Source organism: Rosa rugosa, chromosome 5 (genome assembly GCF_958449725.1).
Source record: "Rosa rugosa chromosome 5, drRosRugo1.1, whole genome shotgun sequence".
NCBI lineage: Eukaryota > Viridiplantae > Streptophyta > Magnoliopsida > Rosales > Rosaceae > Rosa > Rosa rugosa.
In genome coordinates, this window is record NC_084824.1 from 13,319,076 (window position 1) to 13,342,909 (window position 23,834).

At 37.6% G+C, this 23,834-nt stretch overlaps 2 protein-coding genes across 2 annotated transcripts; both read left to right on the plus strand.

Annotated features, from left to right (window-relative positions):
- Positions 1-759: 759 nt before the first annotated feature.
- On the plus strand, positions 760-12,267 carry LOC133710464 (ABC transporter B family member 11-like). Its single transcript, XM_062136531.1, has 13 exons — positions 760-1,309; positions 4,468-4,804; positions 7,404-7,458; positions 7,550-7,725; positions 7,824-8,045; positions 8,129-8,367; positions 8,495-9,020; positions 9,178-9,451; positions 9,554-10,425; positions 10,584-10,850; positions 10,963-11,226; positions 11,318-11,611; positions 11,721-12,267. The coding sequence occupies exons 1-13, from the start codon at positions 1,245-1,247 to the stop codon at positions 12,072-12,074; spliced, it is 3,945 nt and encodes a 1,314-aa protein (XP_061992515.1). The 5' UTR covers positions 760-1,244; the 3' UTR covers positions 12,075-12,267.
- Positions 12,268-12,760: 493 nt separating this feature from the next.
- On the plus strand, positions 12,761-19,675 carry LOC133713019 (ABC transporter B family member 11-like). Its single transcript, XM_062139140.1, has 13 exons — positions 12,761-12,814; positions 12,888-13,297; positions 14,189-14,243; positions 14,356-14,531; positions 14,628-14,849; positions 14,934-15,172; positions 15,291-15,816; positions 15,947-16,220; positions 16,366-17,243; positions 17,373-17,639; positions 17,728-17,991; positions 18,097-18,390; positions 18,513-19,675. The coding sequence occupies exons 2-13, from the start codon at positions 12,974-12,976 to the stop codon at positions 18,864-18,866; spliced, it is 3,873 nt and encodes a 1,290-aa protein (XP_061995124.1). The 5' UTR covers positions 12,761-12,814; positions 12,888-12,973; the 3' UTR covers positions 18,867-19,675.
- The last annotated feature ends 4,159 nt before the right edge of the window (positions 19,676-23,834 follow it).

Here is a 23,834-nt window from a genome sequence, read left to right on the forward strand (position 1 = left end):
TTGTTAAGCTCTGTAACATTTATGGAGTTGTACATTTGTACTCCAGTATTATCCATCAGGCATCAAGCAATTATGGCTCGTGGAAGAAAGATGCAATCGAAACCCAATAAATCAAGAGTCGAAGCAGAGTCAATGAGAATTTTGAAACTCAATCAAAAGTTCAAAACCCATCAATTAACAATCCATGAATATTGAGTAATGGCAGTGAGAAAAGGAGAGTTTTAGTTTCAAATAATTTCTACAACACCAGTACGAAAGCGTGAAAAAGTAGAATGGTTGTGAACTTGTAAGGAGATGAATAGGGTATAAATGGCTTTTGACATGCTCAAAAGGTTAAATATCAATAGTTTTGAAAAGCTAGGTTAAATGTCAATTCAATGGATGAAAAAAGGTTATTTCTCAAAATTTCTCTTCATTTTTTTGCATTTTATTAACTATGAGGTAGGTATAGGATACTTCTTCATTGCCGGTATCAATTTCAGGGAGATGTTGCCCTAGGCCCCTAGCCTTTTATCATTGCCGTCTACGTGTTGATCCTGCGGCCTGAATCGAAATAGAGCATTACATATCCTTTTATTCTACGTGTACTTTTACGTTCATTTTTTTTTTTTTAGTACAATGCATCCACAGCTCTAGCGCCTCTAGGCATCATCAAAGTTATTTATGTTCATTAAGCTACTTCAAAACTCATAATTACAAGGAGTAAATAGGAAAAAAATAATGCATTTGCAAACTGCAAGACACCAACTACCCAAACTACTCCTTCACCTGCTAATAGGAAACTATTTTACTCCTCTCTCTATCTACACGTTATATTTATATTCACTCTCTTCCTATCCTTGCAAAGTACACGCTTCATCCTTCAGTTCTGTTCGGTGTTCTCGTGAAAAGAATACAAGTCCAGTTTCTGACTTCTGAGTTTTGAAGATGTGCACTAGCTGGTGGGTATAGAGCTTCTTAAGGGATTGGGCAGCCGGGATTCGGTTTTGGTCTATAGCGTTCATTAATCGACGGCAAGTCTGGATCATGGTTTCTTCAACTTAGCTGGAAATGATCATTTGGGAATTTGCTCCTGTGTGAGTTTTCTACGACATTATGTGATGTTGTACCGCAATTGAGTGTCCACACAATTTAGTGAGCCTACTGTTGCTGCTCTAAATGAGCTATATATATATATGCTAATATGCTTGCTTTTGACTTTATATATCAGTTCTTATGATATTGTTATTCGGCCACAATGTTAGATGAGGTCTCAAATTGATATCTCTTTTGCCATAAAAGAGAATGGGACACACTTCATTTTAACAAGGTACATGATTTGAGATTATTCCTCAATTTTTTTTCTAAAATGATAAACATTGAAAAGTCATAGATCTGTCAGATCAATTATTTCACAATCTAAATGCGGTAAAAGTGACAAGTTCATTTTGTCTTTCATATTAATTTTTTCATTGACTAAATTGCACAATTGTTTCATCGTCCAAAGTAGACTTTGAGTGAATAACGTAAAACTTAAAACGTTTATTAATGTTAAATAATTATCCATCTTCTTTGTCTTACGTCCAAATTGAGCAGCTATCTAGATAACTCTACTTCGATCTAAATAACATCACCATGAAATAAACTTCAAATAATGATTATTGATTTATTCACCAAAAAAAAAATCATTATTGATATTCTTCCCTATATGTAACTTCATGACTAATAGTAGTAAATGCGCATATCAATTTTGTCAACCCAGTGAGGAGAAGAGCTAGCCAATTCCAAAAGTCAAGAAACTAGATACCAAAAACACATAAATAAAATGTCAGTATACTGTCCCTCTCGTGTTACATATTGTTCTCTTCCATACTCCATGTAGTCTTCTTTTTCTTCATTTTTCTGTAGTTTAATTATTTTAATTCCAACCTAATCAAGGTAGGAGCAACCTAATCAAGTCCAACCACTCACTTGTCTGACTCCGATCAAATTTTCAGCAACGTTTCCCCAGTCTTTTATTCTAGGAATACTTTTATGCTCATTGTACAGTATTCTCGTGAAGAGAATATGAATCCAGTTCTGAGCTTTCAAGATATGTGCTTGTGGGTATGGGGCCTATCAACGGATTTGGGTAGCCCCGATTCGGTTTTTGTTCTCTAGCGTTCCTGAATTGCCGACAAGTTTGGATCATAATTTGATAATTTACTCACCAAGACGCGAGGAGAAATCGTTGTTAATTGGTTGCTGATGTTTTAATTAGTGTGTGTATATATAATTATATATATAGGATTTTTTTAGGTCCTAATATATAGATCACTTCTGTAAATTTTCAGCTAATTTGATGATCGTTAAGGTATCCAAAACTGCAATTTACACGAACGAACCGAATCTGTCCAACCTGAACCGTTCGTGTTTATAATGATAAATTACAGTTTTAGATGCCTTAATGATCATTAATTTGGCTGAAATTTTGCATAAGTGATCTGTATATTAGAACCTAAAAACTGAACGGTTAAGATGTGAATATAATTGTGATCGAAAAGTGGTCAAAATATGGAAATCTATTCCTTAGCTAAGAAACAGAGGCCCATTCTTGAGACGGACTGTGTGTGTGTGTATATATATAATCATAAAATTCGTACAATCTTATTTTACAATTAGATGAGATAATATGTATCAAAGCAAGAAATATCTAGGGGTGCCCGATGAACTAAAGTTGTTCTAATGATTTTTTGGTTATAATGATTATAATTTCAAGTTGATATCTCTTTTTGTCTAGAAAGACACGTGGCATAATTAAGGTAAGATTTTAGATTATTTGTGAGTATTTTTAAGTGATGTACATTTGAAAAGTCATAGATTGTTCATGTTTTCCTTATTACTTCAACATTTGTGTACCTTGTTCTCTTTTTATATAAAAACTGAAGACGATTTTCATCGCTTATAGTTCCTGTGGAATTCGGGAGTCTTCTTTAGAGTTAATTTGATTAAAGTTCAAAAGCTAGACCCTATATTGATTGTAGTCCGCATCAATTTTTTTGTTAATTGCGGTCCAATGACTCAGCTGCCACCTTAGATTTATTTCCTTTTCCATCTTGCTGACTCAACCCTCATCAATTTTTCTTTCTTACATGACTAATATGCCCTTATTGAATGTCTTTGCACATAAAAGGCAAGAATTTTTTTTTTTTTTTTTTTGAGAATGAAAGGCAAGAATTAATCATTTCAAAAAAAAAAAAAAACAAGAATTAATAGGATTAAAATTAGCAATCTGATTAGTAATTTAATATCATATTTGATATATATCTTTATTAAATTATTCTTATTGATCTAGCATAAAACTATGGAATTGATATGACATTGAATACTATATTTAATGTAAATCATTCCTAAAATTATTCTAATTTAAAAGAAGTTTTCTTTAAGTTAGGAATCTTTGTAAAGCAATTTTTTGATAATGCTTTTCTTCTTCAACACCAAAGCTTCTATGGCTATGCATGGCTGTTATGGCTCTTGTATGTAATGTCATGTTTTTTATGAACGTGGTTCTCCTTCTTTAACATTAAGCTTTCTATGGTCAAGGTATATATTTTCTTGTCGGCCCTATACGATTGTGATCATTTTGATGTTCGATTTTTTTTTTCTTTCCATCCGTAGGTGGTAGCTCTTGTTCATTTTGATCTTCTTCTTCATTTTTTCTTTTTACATTTCGTTCTTAACTTACCTTTAACCTAGAAATGAAAACACACACACACACACATATATATAATCGAAGAATATTTATAATCCTTAAACATATATCTCTTACTTAGGTACATATCTCTTATTTATGGTATACCTACAATAGAAGAAATCTAATCTGTAAATTTGTATCTCTTACTTAGGTACATATCTCGATTATAGGAATCAAATAACATTAATCCGTAATCGTATATCTCTTACTTATGGTATACCTACACTAAAAGAAATCCTTAATTTATATCTCTTACTTAGGTTATACGTATCTTTTAGCTAGAATGTTTTGATGAACTTTTTTTTGTACCTCCCAATTAGGTTGATTTCCCATCTTTATTTACTAATTTTATAATACTAATTATATTCTTTATTACAACATGCATGACTTGCCATGCTATTCCTCCAATATAATAATGTATAAGGTGCCTCGATGATGATCATTTTAAGCATAAGCAAACCATAGCTTAACCAAGATTATTATTATAATCGTAATAAGAAAGGACCGGTGACTACGTGTTATACACAGACTACTATAAAAGTGATTTGCCAATCAATTATTTCACCTCGGCTTAGCTACCACCATCTTCATCAACCATTATCCGGAAAAAGTGAGCAAGTTCTTGTAGTTTAAATTTAACATATTGATTAGTTGTTTCATATTGACTAAGTTGCATATATAACTGTTTCTCTTGCAGCTCTCATCTTATTATTCAATTACTCCTAGTTGCTTCTGTTCAAAAATATATCTTGCAGCTCAATTACTGCTGTTGAAAACATGGCTGATCACGAAGAACAGTCAGATGGAGATGTATTAAAAGAGCCGGCCATGGCATCAACAAAGGCAGCAGATTCCGAAAACAACAAGCAGGATACTGCAGGCAAGAGCAAGGAGGGTGCAACCAACACAGTACCATATTACAAGCTCTTCTCATTTGCTGATTCCCTGGATTACCTGTTAATGTCTGTTGGTACGATCAGTGCTATCGGAAATGGAGTATGTATGCCTCTAATGACCGTGATCATGGGGGAGGTGATCAACTCTTTTGGAGAAACTACGAGTATCAATAAAGTGGTTGGTATAGTTTCCAAGGTAAGATCATATTTACATATATGCAATACAGAATAGTATGTGTAGTATGTCAAGATAATGTGTGTCTATTGTTGATATATATATATACACTTATGAATAGTACTTTGCTTTGTAAAGTGTATTTTCTGTTATCTTTAGAAAGTGTATGAATGGGAAAATTCTTGAAAAATAGTATATGAGAATTACCTATATGGTCATCTGTTTTACAAGGACCAAAATATCGAGTTTTGAGGAAATATCGATGGTCCCGGAAACGGAAATTTCGACGGAAATATCGAGGATATATCGATTTCGGTAAATAATCAAGAAAAATGACGGAAATTTGAGGAAAATCATGGAAATTTTAAGTGAAACTTTAGAAGATTTTTTGTTTGATCAATTATGTACACTATTTTAGATGAAAATGTTGAACCAAGATTACTAAATAATGAGTTAGAGTAATTTAAAGTGAATACTGATACATCGAGTTACTGACAATTCTTGAAATATGATTTAATACTATTTATTATTATGAAACTTATTGTCTTAATACTTCACTACTCCTCTACATAAATAATGAGTTTACTAAAAATAATAATTAAGAATCAATATTCAGTATTAACATACCTAATTTTTGTCATACAAAATTAGGAACACAAGAAATATTTGGAGCATAAAAATGAAGTTGCGGAAGATAATGAGCTTAATGAAAATATTTTTATTTATAAAGCAAAATTTTTGAAACGTTTAAATTTAGAATGGTTGGTAAATTTAATATTCTGCAAGGTGTTTTTAGACTCGTGATCCTATATATGATTAAAGTTGGTACATACTTACCAATTCAAGTTTCAGCTGGAATGGTTGATATGCATGGGTTTTTCCCTCTCAACCAAGGTTCGAATCTCAGGGTTTCAAATTGGCTTTTTGATCTCAGTTCAAAACCAATTTGGGCCCAAGTTTGGCTGTTGGGCCACATGCAAAAGGCAAAATATCGAGGATTTCGCGATAATTTCGGAAATATCGCGAAATATCCAAAATTTCGCACGAAATTTTTTTGGTATATATTATCGGTTGAAAAAACGAAAATTTCGCCGATATTTCGGCGAAATTATCGAATTGTAAGACGAGAAATTTTATTCACACATTGCTAAATGATAGATACACATCTCTTACTTAATACACAACCTATTAACTTTTTTATTTTAATATTTTACTAGAAACACAACCCCAAACTTCCTAAACTATCCTCATTCACAATACATAACATCTTTTCATTAAATACATATCCTTTTTTTATACAAGAGAGACTACCTATTGCATTGCTGCAGTTGAAAAAAAAAACGAGACCCAAAGAATGGCATATTACACTAGAAAACTCAGCATCAATTCCTCAATGGCTCAATGTGAGAGTTTCGGTAAATCACATGGTCATCACTAAAGTTAATACAATGGCACCCAAAAAATGTTTTAATTGCTTTTCACTTGTTGGGTTGAACATAATCAAATGCCAATGGGGAATTGCTTGTCTTTGAGGACTTGACCAAGACAATATTCATATGCCAATTGTTGAGATTTGTGAACTACTGATGATGAAATTGGAGCGAAACAAAACAATACATCACAAGAGTTCTTGAGGAATTTTTCAACGGTTTTCACTTGCTCTTGTTTGTCCATATCATTTGGACAGTTAATACATTTTTGAAACTAGATTGATAAAAAGGCTAGATTCCATGCATGCTAAATTATTGAGAATCAAATTCATGATATCCATCTGCGGCAGACTTGGAAACAAAAAAAAAAACTGCATATATTTCTTAGAGCATCTTTAGCAGACTCTTTATTTTAGCTCCTTAGCTATTTTAGAGAGCATGTTTAACTTTTTATCTATTTTAGCATCTGCACCAGACTCCGAAGTGGCTCTTCATTATAACTTTTAGCTATCCCGCTCCTAAATATAGAGAGCAAGATGAGGCTCTCTATAATTTAAAACATTCCTTTTGAGTTATTTTATATAAATTATAAATACATTTAAACTATTTAATCTTTATTTAAAAAGTAAAATAAATTCAAAATTAGCTAAAATAGAGAGCACTGATACAGACGTATTTCTAAAGTGGCTAACTGAAATGACTTTTTAGCTACTTTGGCTAAAATTTGACTCAAAAATGGCTAGCATTGCTAAAGATGCTCTTAATTCCAACTATGTTTCTTTATTGTTAATATAAATCTCTTTTGGTAATTTAACTTACCCATAAAATGTGATGTTGCGTGTGTGAAAAAAGGGATGTGTATTTAGCATTTAGAGGTGTGTGAATAAAATTTCTCTTTTAAGACCTTGCTGTTTTGTTGCAGGTTGTATACTTGTATATATTGTACACTAGATAGTGAGCTTAGTCAACTAGTATATGCAAACACTAAGAACAAAATTCAGCTTCAATTTTCCATTATTTATTTTGGTTCCCTGTTGTCTATAATTTAGTTGCTAAAATAGGATATATGGATACTCCACCAAAAGATCAGCAATTCTCTGGTGTTTGTTATTTATCAAACTGTGCAAACAAGTAACTATATAACCAACTCTGTTTAATCACATCTAATTTGGCCAATTAACTATCCTCAGGTGGCTCTCAAGTACGTTTACTTGGCTCTGGGGGCTGCTGCTGCTGCATTTTTACGTATGTACATCAGATTCTCTGCTGACATAAAACTTACCATCTAGTTTTGCTTTTTTGAAACTGATGAACTTTTGATTTTCCTATATGACAGAAATGTCTTGCTGGATGATCACTGGAGAGAGACAGGCAGCAAGAATAAGAAGTTTATACTTGAAAACAATACTAAGGCAAGACGTTGGCTTTTTTGATACAGAGGCTAACACTGGGGAAATTGTTGGCAGGATGTCGGGGGATACTGTGCTCATTCAGGAAGCGATGGGGGAGAAAGTGTGTATTTTGTAATTTTTGTTACATGCCACATAAAAAGCCTCAAGTTGTTGCCATTTTCCCAATAACCCTTTATTTCTTTCATTCTCCCATTGCAGGTAGGAAGTTTTATCCAGTTAGTTGCTACATTCATAGGAGGCTTTGTTATAGCATTTGCCAAGGGATGGCGTCTCACCCTTGTCATGCTAACCTCTATTCCCCCTCTTATCTTATCCGGTGCTGTCATGAGCCTCACTATAAGGAAGTTGGCGTCCCGTGGACAAGAGGCATATTCAGTTGGAGCAACTGTTGTAGAGCAGACAATTGGATCTATCAGAACTGTATGCATTCTTGTCTCGAAAACACTGTCCCTTCCTTTTTCTTCTTTTATAGATGTAAATGCGATTGGTTTTTCCTGATGCAGGTTGCATCATTTACAGGGGAGAAGCAAGCTATAACCAAGTACAATAACTCCTTAACTAAAGCTTACAAGTCTGGTGTGCAAGAGGGTTTGGCATCAGGGTTGGGTCTTGGTATGGTTGTGCTTGTTGTATTCTGCAGTTATGCTTTGGCTGTATGGTATGGTGGAAAAACGATACTTGAACAGGGATATAAAGCAGGAGATGTCATGAATGTGATTTTTGCTGTATTGACCGGCTCTTTGTAAGTTGCATCAATCATTGTACTACTTGGATATGTTCATATATTTGCACTATCCCCCTTCACTCCAAATTATATGTAAGCTTTAGCAAAGATCAATGTATAACAACATTTCTTACTACATTTTCAGCTCTCTTGGGCAGGCATCTCCATGCGTGAGTGCATTTTCTGCTGGACAAGCTGCATCATTTAAGATGTTTGAGACAATTAACAGAAAGCCAGATATAGATGCTTATGACACTAATGCGATGGAATCAGAAGACATTCGTGGAGACATAGAACTTAGGGATGTTTCTTTTAGTTATCCTGCAAGACCGGATGAAAAAATATTCCATGGATTCTCACTCTCAATATCTAGTGGTGCAACTGCTGCTTTGGTTGGACAGAGTGGAAGTGGTAAATCGACTGTAATTAGTTTGATTGAGAGATTTTATGACCCACAGGCTGGTGAAGTTCTTATTGACGGTATTAATCTCAAAGAGTTCCAGCTGAAATGGATCAGACAGAAAATAGGCCTTGTCAGCCAGGAACCTGTTTTGTTTACTTGCAGCATTAGAGATAATATTGGCTATGGGAAGGATGGTGCAACTACTGAAGAAATAAGGGCTGCTGCTGAGCTTGCCAATGCTGCTAAGTTCATAGACAAACTACCTCAGGTCAAATTAGATTACAGCTTCCTTTATTTGTGTATATCTGAATTTTCGTGACATTCAAAGATGAAAATATATGTAGACATTACCAAATATTTAGCACAACTCCAGTCCTTGAGTTCCTTTTCTTTCTAATTGATAGTATTGTGATTTTTGGGTTTAGGGGCTAGATACAATGGTTGGTGAGCATGGAACTCAGCTATCTGGGGGCCAAAAGCAGAGAGTTGCTATAGCCAGAGCAATTTTAAAGAACCCAAAAATTCTTCTTTTAGATGAAGCAACAAGTGCTCTTGATGCAGAATCTGAGAGAGCTGTGCAAGAGGCATTGGACAGAATTATGGTTAGTCGGACTACTGTCATTGTAGCGCACCGCTTGAGCACAGTAAGGAATGCTGATACCATTGCAGTGATACATCGCGGAACAATTGTTGAGCAAGGTAATGCATTTGTTGTCATTGTCATTGTTATCTCACAATCATTATTTTCTAACTGTTTTCGTGTCCAGCACAAAATGATACTAATGTTTTTCAAATGAGCAGGACCACATACTGAGCTAGTTAAGGATCCTGATGGTGCATATAGCCAGCTTATAAGGTTGCAAGAAATTAGCAGTGTGTCCGAACAGAATGCTCAAAATGATCATGAAAGGCCAGAACTTTCTTCAAGTTTTCAAAAACTTCCTTCCTTTCGCTCTATAAGTTGGGGATCATCTGGAAGAAGAAATAGTCGTCGCCGCAGCCACTCATTCTCAATCTCACATGGTGCACCCACCGTGACCGGTGTCCTTGAAATAGAAACTGATATTCCGGCTTCAGCATCATCAGAAGTGCACCCACAAGTCTCACTTAGACGCCTGGCTTACCTGAATAAGCCAGAAATCCCAGTGCTATTCCTAGGTACTATAGCTGCAATAGTCAATGGGGTAACCTTGCCTATTTTCGGGGTGTTAATATCCAGTATAATCAAGACCTTCTTTGAGCCACCTCATCAACTCCGAAAGGATTCTAAGTTTTGGGCATTAATATTTATTGTTCTTGGAGTGGTGTCTCTCTTGGCACATCCAATGAGAGCATACTTTTTTGCTGTAGCTGGGTGCAAGTTAATAAGACGAGTCCGTTCACTATGCTTTGAGAAGGTGGTTTACATGGAAGTAAGTTGGTTTGATGTAGCTGATCACTCGAGTGGTGCAATTGGTGCAAGGCTTTCGGCAAATGCAGCTTCCCTACGGGGGATGGTTGGAGATGCTCTAGGTTTGGCTGTCATGAATACATCAACTACAATTGCCGGGTTGGTTATTGCTTTTGTGGCAAATTGGCAACTTGCTCTTATAATACTTGTTATGCTGCCTCTACTAGGAATAAGTGGATACTTTCAAGTCGAGTTCCTGAAAGGATTAAGTGCAAATGCAAAGGTAATTACTTTGTTTTATATATAGTTCAATCATTTTCCTTTTCTATTATGTATGAACCTATAAAGTTAATTGTTTCACAGCTGACATAAGTTTTACTCTCTCTATATATGTATAGGTGTAGTCTTGTTGATCATTACTGATATTCTAAATGGTTTCAGAAAATGTATGAAGATGCAAGCCAAGTAGCCACGGATGCTGTGGGGAGTATTAGAACAATTGCTTCCTTTTGTGCTGAAGAAAAGGTGATCAAGTTGTACCAGACAAAATGTGAAGGCCCTATCAGGAGTGGGATAAGACAAGGGATAGTTAGTGGCATAGGCTTTGGGCTATCATTTTTCTTGCTTTATTCTGTATATGCATGCAGTTTTTATGCTGGGGCTCGACTTGTTGCAGCAGGCAAGACAACATTTCCTAATGTTTTTCGGGTGAGTTGTTCTGCTTCGAGAGACAAATGTTTTATTTTCTCTGCTAAGTACCCTTTATATAAGAACTAACTTTATTAGTCCACCGCTAACATCTTGCTCCCCTGGTTTGCAGGTTTTCTTTGCTCTCACTATGACAGCTATTGCATTGACTCAACAGAGTTCTTTAGCCCCGGATGCAAGTAAAGGAAAGAGCTCTGCCGCTTCCATATTTGCAATTCTTGACCGCAAATCCAAGATAGATTCAAGTGATGACTCTGGCACAACAATAGAAAATATGAAGGGAGAAATTGAGTTTCGCCATGTTAGTTTCAAATATCCGAATAGACCTAATGTTCCAATCTTTCAGGATCTTTGCTTGACCATTCGCCATGGCAAGGTAATTTAGTGTGCTGTACTATTGTTTTTTAACCAACTATCAGTACAGAAAATAAAACAATGTACTTATCATTTTTAGTTAATATATTCAGACAGTTGCTTTGGTTGGAGAGAGTGGAAGTGGGAAGTCGACAGTGATCTCATTGTTGCAGCGCTTTTATGATCCTGATTCAGGTCAAATTACATTAGATGGTACAGAAATGCAAACATTACAGTTGAAGTGGTTGAGACAGCAAATGGGGCTGGTGAGTCAGGAGCCCCTATTGTTTAATGACACAATCCGAGCCAACATTGCATATGGAAAGGAAGGAGAGGCAACTGAGGCTGAAATTATAGCAGCAGCAGAATTGGCAAATGCTCACAAGTTCATTAGTAGTTTACAACAGGTATGTATAAGAAATAAAGAAGTTTGTCGATTGATTCTTTCAGCAATTCAGCCATTTGCAATAATGTATTTTAAATATTAATGCTTGTTACGTTGAGAAAACAATGCAGGGTTATGACACAATAGTGGGTGAACGAGGGGTTCAACTTTCTGGTGGACAGAAGCAAAGGGTAGCTATTGCAAGAGCTATAATGAAGGCACCAAAGATATTACTACTAGATGAAGCCACCAGTGCTCTTGATGCTGAATCCGAAAGAGTGGTTCAAGATGCACTGGATCGAGTTATGGTGGATCGAACTACAGTGGTGGTTGCCCATCGGCTATCCACAATTAAGGGTGCAGATTTAATAGCAGTGGTGAAAAATGGAGTCATTGCAGAGAAAGGAAAGCATGAGACTTTGATCAGTATCGAGGGTGGAACTTATGCTTCTTTGGTATCACTACATGCGAGTACCTCATCTTAGAGTGCTTTCTGTTCTTTCTGTAAATTAAATGCAATAATGTGCTGCTGTAAACAGCTTTAAAGATGCCGAAAAAGAAAGATCTATTTCTCTTTCTTACCTCTGTCCAGAAACTTGCATTTCGTATTTCTAGTCTGTACTGCAATATATCAGCAGTAACATAAAGCTCTGTAAGATAATGAACTTCCATTTGATGCATTTGAAGAAGCATAAAGTATAGAAATGTACAGAAGGTTGCATAGAAATAGCAAAAAACCTTGGAGGCAGTCCCATAGTAGCCTATTGTAGGATATATATGTTAGTAATTACCACATACAAGATTGCTTGCAACATTGTACGGAGTATTTCCATGGCCTACAATATTGAGCAACATATATAGTTACAACCGAAATACAAACGAGTGTATGGTAGTGATCTACAAGATTACTGAACCTGTTCAAAGTAATAAGCCTTTGATGAATATTTTCCAGCAAATCTTTCATGGTACAAATCTTTGCGTTCAGTTGACACAGGGAAGAGCTGTTGAACAATTGTTTATTCCCAGGAATATTACAGCAAGATTACAGCAATTTTTGAGTAATTGTTTATGCTCAGGAATAAGCAAAACATAGGTTGACCAAGATTTTTATATTGGTAATATAAAAGGACCAGCAACTACAGTGTTGTGCATTGTAATTTACCAATCAATAGTTTCATATGGGATTAGCTACACCATCTTCATCAACCAATATCCGGGAAAAGTGGTAAATTCTTTTTCTCTTACTCATATTGATTTTTTGTTTAATTGACTAAATTGCATAACTGTTTCTCCTGCAGCTCTGATCTTATTATGCAACTTCTCTTAGTTGCTCGATTGTGTTCAAGTGCATATAGCAAATAGTAGTGCTATCGCTGTCGAAAACATGGCTGATGATCACGAAAAACAGTTGGATGGAGATTTAGCCACAGAGCCAGCAGAAACAGCATCAGCAAACGCAGTAGAATTCAAAAACAACCAAGAAAATACTTCTGGCAATAAGAGCAAGGAGGAAGCAACCAATACAGTACCATACTACAAGCTTTTCTCATTTGCTGATTCCATGGATTACCTGTTAATGTCTGTTGGTATGATCGGAGCAATTGGAAATGGACTATGTCTGCCTCTAATGACCGTGATCATGGGAGAAGTGATTAACTCCTTTGGAGAAACTACGAATACCAAAAATGTGGTTGGTTTAGTTTCCCAGGTAAGATCAATCATAATTTTTTCTTTCACTAATTTACCTTGTGTAGTACAGTTAATAGTGTGTACTGTAGGTGCTTAATACGTCTGTACTATAAAAAAATATATTTGCTTACTAAACATGTACCAATTCTCATTATTATCTTTAGAAAGTTGCAACAGGTGTATTTCTTATGCAAATTACTAATACGTAGTCGTCCCTTTCAAAAAAAAAAAAAATACGTAGTCGTCTGTGTTGGTGCAACTAAGCAACTTGTATATTTTTAACTATAATTGAGCATAGTCAACTATGGAAACAAAAAGAAAATTCAACTTCAACTTTCCATATTCTTTTGTTTCCCTGGTCTATTATATATTGCTAAAAGAGGCAAGATACAACAGTACTACACATTTAAGTTCCGCATTAAACAATTCTCTAGTGCTTGTTATTTCTCAAACCGTGCAACATATAATTAAGTAAATATAGTACAGAAAATTATTGATAAACCCAAAAATATAAGCTTCTATTGAGAAAAACCCATGGATATTTTTCTTTCAATTTACACCCACTCTACATAAGCAAACCTTCCATATAGAGTATATGTCTATGATTAATAGTTTTTCTCATTTTTTTGATATATCTAATATGCCCTTCTGATTATGGAGAGTTAAATTAAGTATCTTCCTTAATCTTATCATCCATTTGAATTTGAAATATTAAGCTAAAAAATCAATTCATTTTGACTTTATCATAATCAATTACATCCTTAATTTCTTCCTTACTTTATATTGTGATTACTGACTTGAGTATATATTTCTATATATGCTCATTACAATGTAGTTCATTTCCAGCATAAATTTCAGTACTAACTATGTTTGATCAAATATACTGTGGCTGATTAACCATCCTCATCAGGTAGCACTAAAGTTCGTTTACTTGGCTGTAGGGGCTGCTGCTGCTGCATTTTTACGTAAGCACATTCAGTTCCCTGCTGGCATAAAACTTAATTACCATATCTGGCTAATTTACTAGTCTTTCTTTTCCAAAACTGATGACTTTACTTGTGATTTTGTATGTGACAGAGATGTCTTGCTGGATGATCACCGGAGAGAGACAGGCTGCACGAATAAGATGTTTATACCTGAAAACAATACTGAGGCAAGATGTTGGTTTTTTTGATAAAGAAGCTAACACTGGGGAAATTGTTGGGAGAATGTCAGGTGATACTGTGCTCATTCAAGAGGCCATGGGGGAGAAAGTACGAATTTGACTACACACCACATAAAAAGCCTCTAGGTATTGCCTTCTACAATTAACAATCCTTTTATTTATTTCTTTCATTCTCCTATTGCAGGTAGGAACTTTTATCCAGTTAGTTGCAACATTTATAGGAGGTTTTGTTATAGCATTTGCCAAGGGATGGCATCTCACCGTTGTCATGCTCACCTCTATTCCCCCTCTTATCTTGTCTGGTGCTGTCATGAGCCTCACTATAAGGAAGTTGGCATCCCGCGGACAAGCTGCTTATTCAGTTGGAGCAACTGTGGTAGAGCAGACAATTGGTTCAATCAGAACTGTATGCATTTCAGTCTTCAAAACACAAATTGTTATGTCTTTTTCTTTCTATGGTAATAACATTGGAGGTTTCTACCTTATATAGGTTGCGTCATTTACGGGGGAGAAGCAAGCTATAACTAAGTACAACAACTCCTTAGCTAAAGCTTACAAGTCTGGTGTGCAAGAGGGTTTAGCATCAGGAGTGGGTCTTGGTACGGTTATTCTTACTTTATTCTGCAGTTATGCATTGGCTATATGGTATGGCGGCAAAATGATACTTGAAAAGGGGTACAAAGCAGGAGATGTCATCAATGTGATTTTTGCTGTATTTACTGGTTCTTTGTAAGTTAAATTCCTGTGCCATTTAGAAATGTTTACATTACTTTCCTATCTCCTTCACTCCATATTTTATGTATGATATGCTTGAAAAAAGATCACTGTACTTTTTGCAAAATTTCAGCTCCCTCGGGCAGGCATCTCCATGCGTGAGTGCATTTTCTGCGGGACAAGCTGCAGCTTATAAGATGTTTGAGACAATCAACAGAAATCCAGATATAGATGTGTATGACACCAGAGGACTAAAATCACAAGAGATCCGCGGAGACATTGAACTGAGGGATGTTTATTTTAGTTATCCTGCAAGACCAGATGAGCAAATATTCCTCGGATTTTCTCTCTCGATATCTAGTGGTGCAACTGTTGCTTTGGTTGGACAAAGCGGAAGTGGTAAATCAACTGTCATCAGTTTGATTGAGAGATTTTATGATCCCCAGGCTGGTGAAGTTCTTATTGATGGGAATAATCTAAAAGAGTTTCAACTGAAATGGATCAGACAGAAAATAGGCCTTGTAAGCCAGGAACCAGTTTTGTTTACTGGTAGCATTAAAGATAATATTGGCTATGGAAAGGATGATGCAACAACTGAAGAAATGAGGGCTGCTGCTGAGCTGGCCAATGCTGCAAAATTCATAGACAGACTACCTCAGGTCAAATTAGATTGTACTTTTTTATTTAAGTTTATTTTAGTTTTTTCCTTTCTAATTAGTTTAGCACAACTCCCCTCTTTTAGTTACTTTTTCTTCTCCTTTCTAATTTTTTTTTCCTTTCCTTTTTCAGGGACTAGATACAATGGTTGGTGAACATGGAACTCAGCTATCTGGGGGCCAAAAGCAGAGAATTGCCATAGCAAGAGCAATTCTGAAGAACCCAAGAATTCTGCTTTTGGATGAAGCAACAAGCGCTCTTGATGCAGAATCTGAGAGAGTTGTGCAAGAGGCATTGGACAGAATTATGGTTAACAGGACTACTGTCATTGTAGCCCATCGCTTGAGCACAGTGAGGACTGCTGATACAATTGCAGTAATACATCACGGAAAAATTGTTGAAAAAGGTAAATGCATTTGTTAACACTTCTGTCAGTAGTTCAACATGTTACAATCATGATTTTACTAACACTTCTGTCAGTATTTCAACATGTTACATCACATACTTTTAATTTATGAGTATGGCAGATACTAATGTTTTCAATTGAGCAGGACCACATACTGAGCTGGTTAAGGATCCTGATGGTGCATATAGCCAACTTATAAGATTGCAAGAAATTAGCAGTGTGTCAGAACATGATGCTCAAAATGATCATGAAAGGCCAGAACTTTCCTCAAGTTTTCGGAAACTTTCTTCCTTTAGATCCATAAGTCCGGGGTCATCAGAAATAGGAAATAGTAGTCGCCGTAGTCACTCATTTTCAATCTCACATGGTGCTCCTACTGTAACCGGTGTCTTTGAAATAGCTCCTGCAGAACCTGACATTCCAGCTGCATCGATAGAAGTGCATCCGGAAGTCTCACTTAGCCGCATGGCTTATCTGAACAAGACAGAAATCCCAGTACTACTTCTAGGTTCTATAGCTGCAGCAATCTGTGGCGTAATCTTGCCTATTTTTGGGGTGCTAATATCTAGCGTAATCAAGACCTTCTTTGATCCACCTCATCAGCTCCGAAAGGACTCAAAACTTTGGGCATTAATTTTTGTTGTTATTGGAGTGGTAGCTCTCTTGGCGCATCCAGTGAGAGCATACTTCTTTGCTGTGGCAGGGTGTAAGTTAATAAGACGAATCCGATCACTATGCTTTGAGAAGGTCATTTATATGGAAGCAAGTTGGTTTGATGAAGCCGAGCACTCAAGTGGTGCACTTGGTGCAAGGCTTTCAGGAAATGCAGCTTCTCTGCGAGGGCTGGTTGGAGATGCTCTCAGTTTGGCTGTTATGCATGCATCAACTACAATTGCTGGCTTGGTTATTGCTTTTTTGGCAAACTGGCAACTTGCTTTTATTATTCTTCTTATGCTGCCTCTACTAGGAATAAGTGGATATTTTCAAATCGAGGTCCTGAAAGGATTAAGCTCAAATGCAAAGGTATTGCTCCAAATTCTTTTTTTCTTTTCTTTTATGTATTATATGAAGCTTTCTCACGACTGACATGCAGGAATACTACTTTATATACATGAGCAGTCTTCTATTCGCTGATATAGTAAATGGTTGCAGAAAATGTATGAAGATGCAAGCCAAGTAGCCACCGATGCTGTGGGGAGTATTAGAACAATTGCTTCCTTTTGTGCTGAGGAAAAGATTATTAAGTTGTACCAGACAAAATGTGAAGGTCCTATCAAGGCAGGGATAAGACAAGGTATAGTTAGTGGAATAGGCTTTGGGCTATCACTCTTCTTGCTCTTTTCTGTATATGCATGCAGTTTCTATGCAGGGGCTCGACTTGTTGGAGCAGGAAAGACGACATTCCCAGATGTTTTTCGGGTAAGTTGTTCTGCCTTAGACCCATTACTTGAGAATAAGTTTACCCCATGTAAGTCCATAGATAAAATTTTACTCTCCTGGATTGCAGGTTTTCTTTGCCCTCACTATGACAGCTGTGGCACTGTCTCAACAGGGTTCCTTAGCCCCTGATGCAAGCAAAGGAAAGAGCTCTGCTGCTTCAATATTTGCAATTCTTGACCGGAAATCAAAAATAGATGCTAGTGATAACTCCGGAACAACTATAGAAAATTTGAAGGGAGAAATTGAATTTTGCCATGTTAGTTTCAAGTATCCAAATAGACCTAATGTACCAATCTTCCAGGATCTGTGCTTGACCATTCACTATGGGCAGGTAACTTTAGTGTACTGTACTTTTATTTAAATTTTTTCTTTCTTTTTCCTATTCTCAATACATAAAGGAAAAATTGAACTTACCAATTTGAGTTATATTATTCAGACAGTTGCTCTGGTTGGAGAAAGCGGAAGTGGGAAATCAACAGTGATCTCATTGCTGCAGAGATTTTATGATCCTGATTCAGGTCACATTACATTAGATGGTACTGAAATGCAAACATTACAGCTGAAGTGGTTGAGGCAGCAAATGGGGCTGGTGAGCCAGGAGCCTCTGCTTTTTAATGACACTATCAGAGCCAACATTGCATATGGAAAGGAAGGGAGTGCAACCGAGGCTGAAATTATAGCCGCAGCAGAATTGGCAAATGCTCACAAGTTCATTAGTAGTTTACAACAGGTAGGTACTGAATTAACAAGTTGTCAATTTTGTAAATGAGATTACGAGAATGGATAGTCGATTAAAATTAGAAATGTCAGACTATGAATGTTGAAGCATTATATGTATGCCAAACAATGCAGGGCTATGATACAATAGTAGGTGAGCGAGGGGTCCAACTTTCTGGCGGACAGAAGCAAAGGGTAGCTATTGCAAGAGCTATAATGAAGGCACCAAAGATATTACTACTAGATGAAGCCACCAGTGCTCTTGATGCTGAATCCGAAAGAGTGGTTCAAGATGCACTGGATAGAGTTATGGTGGATCGAACTACAGTGGTGGTTGCCCATCGGCTATCCACAATTAAGGGTGCAGATTTAATAGCAGTGGTGAAAAATGGAGTCATTGCAGAGAAAGGAAAGCATGAAACTCTGATCGGTATCAAGGGTGGAACTTATGCTTCTTTGGTAGCACTACATGCAGGTGCCTCATCTTAGAGAGCTTTCTGTTCTGTCTGTAAATCAAATTCAATAATGTGTTGTATGAACTTAAGTCATCTTTTTGGTCATTACAAAGTTTATTCTAATTCCTAGTGTTATACATTGCTTCAAGTACTTGTGCTGAATGGATCCAAAATATAAGGCTGCATGGCTTTGCCTAGCAGATTCAAAACCATACATCAGACCTAGCTCATGAACTAATATTGGTGATCTGGAGAGTATGCAACAAACTCCCACAAAAATTCATTGTATCCAAAACCAAATGGCTATGGATGGAGAGGCCCGTGATATACATTATTATGCAGCACTCATAAATTCCCTGTAGGTTTCTGCATCAGATCTCCAACTAGGGAGCTCTTGTAAGTTGTAATGGGACCTCAACAAATAGAACAAAGTCCAAGTTCAAGAATGTCTATGGACAACAAATATATGTATTCATAAAAACATGAACGGCTAAGACTAGATAAATAATAAGGATGAACAAAGACTATGAAGGAGAGACTGCATATGAAAATTTATCTGAGACCCTGACCAATATTGTTTCTATCGCCTTTGGAAATTTAATCTCCCTATAAAATAGGCAAAGAGAAAAGCAAAAGCAATTGGGAAGGTAATCAGAGCAATAGCCACAAGGGGTAAAAGATCATGATGAAAACCATAATAATCTTGTAGGAAGGAAGCAACTGTTTTATGCTCTCCAAAAATCAATATCTCTTTGTCCATGTCTCCATATTGTGAAGTCAGGAGGCCATTTAGTGACCATGATGTAGGACAGATCCAGTAGCACCAAATCCACCACTTCGGAATTTTCTGCACATTGTTTAAGTAAAATAGATTCGAGAGAGAATTGTAGAGAGAGATGTGTGTATTATTATTGAGTGTGTATTATTATTGAGAATAGGAGCCCTATATATAGGGATTACAAAGTACTAGTTCTAATGTTACAAGGAATACCAATCCGTGTAGGATTGGGAAATCTAGAACCTTCTCTCCTATTGCTACTCCTAGTTTGATAAGGCACACTAAATCGATATTCCTTCAACACTCCCCCTTGTGCCGCTTCAAACTTGGTGGTGACGCTTCATCCGTTGCCTCGTTAAAAACCTTGCCAGGTAACAAAAACCCTGTGGGATAAAAATAACCCTGGTCGAAGGACAAAAAGAGCACAACACGTCCTTCACTCTTCGAGATCGAACATGTAGACATCATAACTCCCCCTGATGTCGATATCTCCCCCTGATTGCTTCAATCGTGGGAGTTCGGATAACTTTCTCAATCCGATGCTCTTCACATGTTTCTCGAAGGTGGATTTAGGTAACGACTTAGTGAATAAGTCCGCTACATTATCCTCTGATCGGATTTGATTCACTTCAATCTTTAGAAGTGATTGTTGTCGCTGATTATAAAAGAACTTAGGCGATATATGCTTGGTGTTGTCGCCTTTGATGAAACCTAACTTCATTTGTTCAATACAAGCTGCATTATCCTCATAAATGCATGTAGGTTCATCTGTGGTAGACTTCAAACCACAACTTCCTTGAATATGTCGAATCACAGACCTTAGCCATATACATTCACGAACGGCTTCATGTAGAGCAATAATCTCTGCATGATTCGAGGAAGTAGCAACAAGGGTCTGTTTTGTAGACCTCCAAGATATCGCAGTGCTTCCCATGGTAAAGACATAACCCGTTTGGGAGCGACCTTTGTGAGGGTCAGAGAGGTACCCTGCATCAGCAAAACCCATCAAAACATCACTGTCGTTTTGATGGAGGGGGATAGGGTGAGGCCGGCCACCCTTAGTGGTGGTGGCGGCGTTGGCGGCAACATGGCCGACCACTTTGTCATGGTGGACGGTGGCTCCATGCCTAATGGGGTCCGATCCCATTCTTCCGTCATTCATCTTCTCTCTGTAGGGATAAAATAGGCCCATATCAATCGTACCTCTTAGGTATCGAAAGATTGTCTTTACACCAATCCAATGGCGGCGTGTTGGCGCAGAGCTATGTCGAGCTAACAAGTTCACTGCGAATGAGATATCTGGTCTTGTGCATTGAGCTAAGTACAATAATGCGCCTATTGCACTTAAATAGGGCACTTCGGCCTCTAATGGTTCTTCGTCCTCATCCCTTGGACGAAACGGATCTTTTCCGGGCTCAAGACTACGGCCGATCATGGGAGTACTCGCAGGCTTCGCTTTATCTTCATTAAAGCGCCTTAGGACCTTCTGAGTATATGCAGACTGATGGATCAAAATCCCATCACTACGGTGCTCGAGTTCTAAACCGAGACAAAACCGTGTTTTCCCAAGATCTTTTATCTCAAATTCGGATTTCAAGTATTTAGCAGTTTCCTTCAACTCATCTAGAGTTCCAATTAGGTTCATGTCATCGACATAAACTGCTACGATTGCAAATCCGGAACTTGTTCTCTTAATGAACACGCATGGGCATATTTCATTATTAATATATCCCTTCCCAATCAAGTAGTCACTTAGACGGTTATACCACATCCGTCCGGATTGTTTTAATCCATATAGTGAGCGTTTTAATCTTATTGAAAACGCGCTCCGTGGTTTAGAGCCACTTGATTTGGGTAATTGAAGTCCATCTGGAACCTTCATATATATCTCTGAATCTAGATCCCCATAGAGATATGCTGTAACCACATCCATAAGCTGCATGTCGAGTTTTTCGGAAACTACCAAACTGACAAGGTAGCGGAACGTTATAACGTCCATTACGGGAGAATATGTCTCCTCGTAGTCGATTCCAGGGCGTTGTGAGAAACCTTGCGCCACAAGGCAGGCTTTATATCTAGCTTACCACCTCATTTTTCTCATTACGCTTTCTAACAAAGACCCATTTATGGCCAACAGGCTTTACATTTGGGGGTGTCTGCGTTACAGGCCCAAATACCTGTCTCTTTGTTAGTGAATTCAATTCAACCTGGATCGCATCTTTCCATTTAGGCCAATCTACTCTTCGTTGACATTCTTCAACAGAGCGAGGTTCGATATCATCATATTCTATAATTCCTTTTGCAATATGATATGCAAATGCATCATCAATCGCCATAGAATTTCTATCCATCATCTCATGTACACTAGTGTAATTTATGGAGATCTCTCTATTCTCTGGAGTTGGTTCTGACATTGGAGCGTCCTCCAATGATGTCTCTTGAACATAACCATAGTCCGGAATATTCTCATGAGATGAATTATTCACATCGATGATTAATGGATTATTTTGTGCCAAAATCGCTTTCTTTCTTGGGCGAGAATCCATCGAACCTATGGGCCTCCCGCGCTTCCTGGCAGGAGCCGTGGGCCTAGCCATAACGTCACCATCATTGAGAGATGGGACGTTGGTGCCATGCTCATGCATTCTTGAGTTGGCGTCATGTCCTCTACTTTTAGGGACTTCAATCCTTGCAGGCACGTTTGCAGCAGGTATATGTGATCTCGTCACTTTAGCGATATCAGAAAACGCATCAGGCATCGATTCTGCTACGTTCTGAAGATCGAGAATTCTCCGCACTTCAATTTCGGACTGTGCGGTTCGGGGATCAAGATGAGACAGAGTGGGGACAGACCACGACAATTCCTGTCGTTCCTGTTGAACATTGATGTTCTTATCTCCCCTAACGATGGGAAGACTGTCTCATCGAAGTGACAATCCGCAAATCTAGCGGTAAAGAGATCGCCTGTCAAGGGTTCTATGTAGCGGATAATCGTTGGAGAATCATATCCAACATAAACGCCTAATCGTCTTTGAGGACCCAATTTGGTGCGCTGTGGTGGCGCAATTGGCACATAAACTGCACACCCAAATATGCGTAAGTGTGAGACATTAGGCTCATACCCAGTCACCATCTGGGACGCAGAAAAGGGTTAAGTGGCAGTGGGCCTCAGACGAATAAGCACAGCTGCATGCAATATTGCATAGCCCCAAGCAGAAATAGGGAGATTGGTGCGCATTACCAATGCCCTAGCGACCATTTGTAGTCGTTTAATGGCGGCTTCTGCGAGACCATTTTGGGTGTGAACATGAGGAACAGGATGTTCAACATCTATCCCAATGGACATGCAATAATCATCAAAAGTCTTTGATGTAAACTCTCCAGCATTGTCTAATCTTATAGACTTAATAGGATGATCAGGGTGGTGAGCCCTTAACTTAATTATTTGTGCTAGGAGTTTAGCAAATGCAGCGTTCCTTGTGGACAATAGCATGACATGTGACCAGCGTGTCGATGCATCAACCAATACCATAAAATATCGAAATGGTCCGCATGATGGTTGAATAGGTCCACAAATATCACCTTGGATTCTTTGCAAGAATGGTATATTTTCTTTGGTGTCCTTTGCATAGGATGGTCTCGATCCTAACTTTACTAAAGAGCAGGCTTTGCAGAACGAATGATGGGCTTTAGAAACAACCAATGAGGATTTTGGTTGAGCCACAAAATCACAAGTGACTTTAGAAGTAAAATTTGGAGACAAAGGAGCCTTGGTGGCGTCAATGCCACCCTGAGGCCGCAGGGGGAAGGCGGCGCCGGCCAAGGATGGCCGGATTTGGGGGTGAACGGCGCCGTGAGGCGCAGGGGCTCCTTCGGTGTCCAAAAACTGAGTTTTACTTCTTTTCATTCTGAAAAAGGGATGTCCGTGTGAAGTCTTTAATATACGGATCATCATGTCACGACCTGGATGTCCCAAACGGTCGTGCCAAATCCTATATGTGTCGGAATCCCATAAATCATCTCTCATGACATGGTTGGATTCAATGACTCGAATAGTGGTTGCATACAACCCACTAGAGCGACACATAAGTTTCTCTAAGACTCGTTTATGTCCGTAGTCATTAGAGGTGATGCAAAGGAACTCTTGTCCATTCTCACAATGTGTTTTCACATGAAAACCATTGGCACTTACATCTTGTAAGTAATAAAGTTCGAAAAATATGT

Excerpts from the sequence above, each read along its gene's own strand:
- LOC133710464 (XM_062136531.1), top strand. The coding sequence starts at position 1,245 with ATGAGGTCTCAAATTGATATCTCTTTTGCCATAAAAGAGAATGGGACA. Across the intron at positions 1,310-4,467 it reads ACACACTTCATTTTAACAAG|CTCAATTACTGCTGTTGAAA; the intron begins GTACATGATTTG and ends TATATCTTGCAG. Across the intron at positions 7,459-7,549 it reads TGCTGCTGCTGCATTTTTAC|AAATGTCTTGCTGGATGATC; the intron begins GTATGTACATCA and ends CCTATATGACAG.
- LOC133713019 (XM_062139140.1), top strand. The coding sequence starts at position 12,974 with ATGGCTGATGATCACGAAAAACAGTTGGATGGAGATTTAGCCACAGAG. Across the intron at positions 14,244-14,355 it reads TGCTGCTGCTGCATTTTTAC|AGATGTCTTGCTGGATGATC; the intron begins GTAAGCACATTC and ends TGTATGTGACAG. Across the intron at positions 17,640-17,727 it reads CATTCCCAGATGTTTTTCGG|GTTTTCTTTGCCCTCACTAT; the intron begins GTAAGTTGTTCT and ends CCTGGATTGCAG.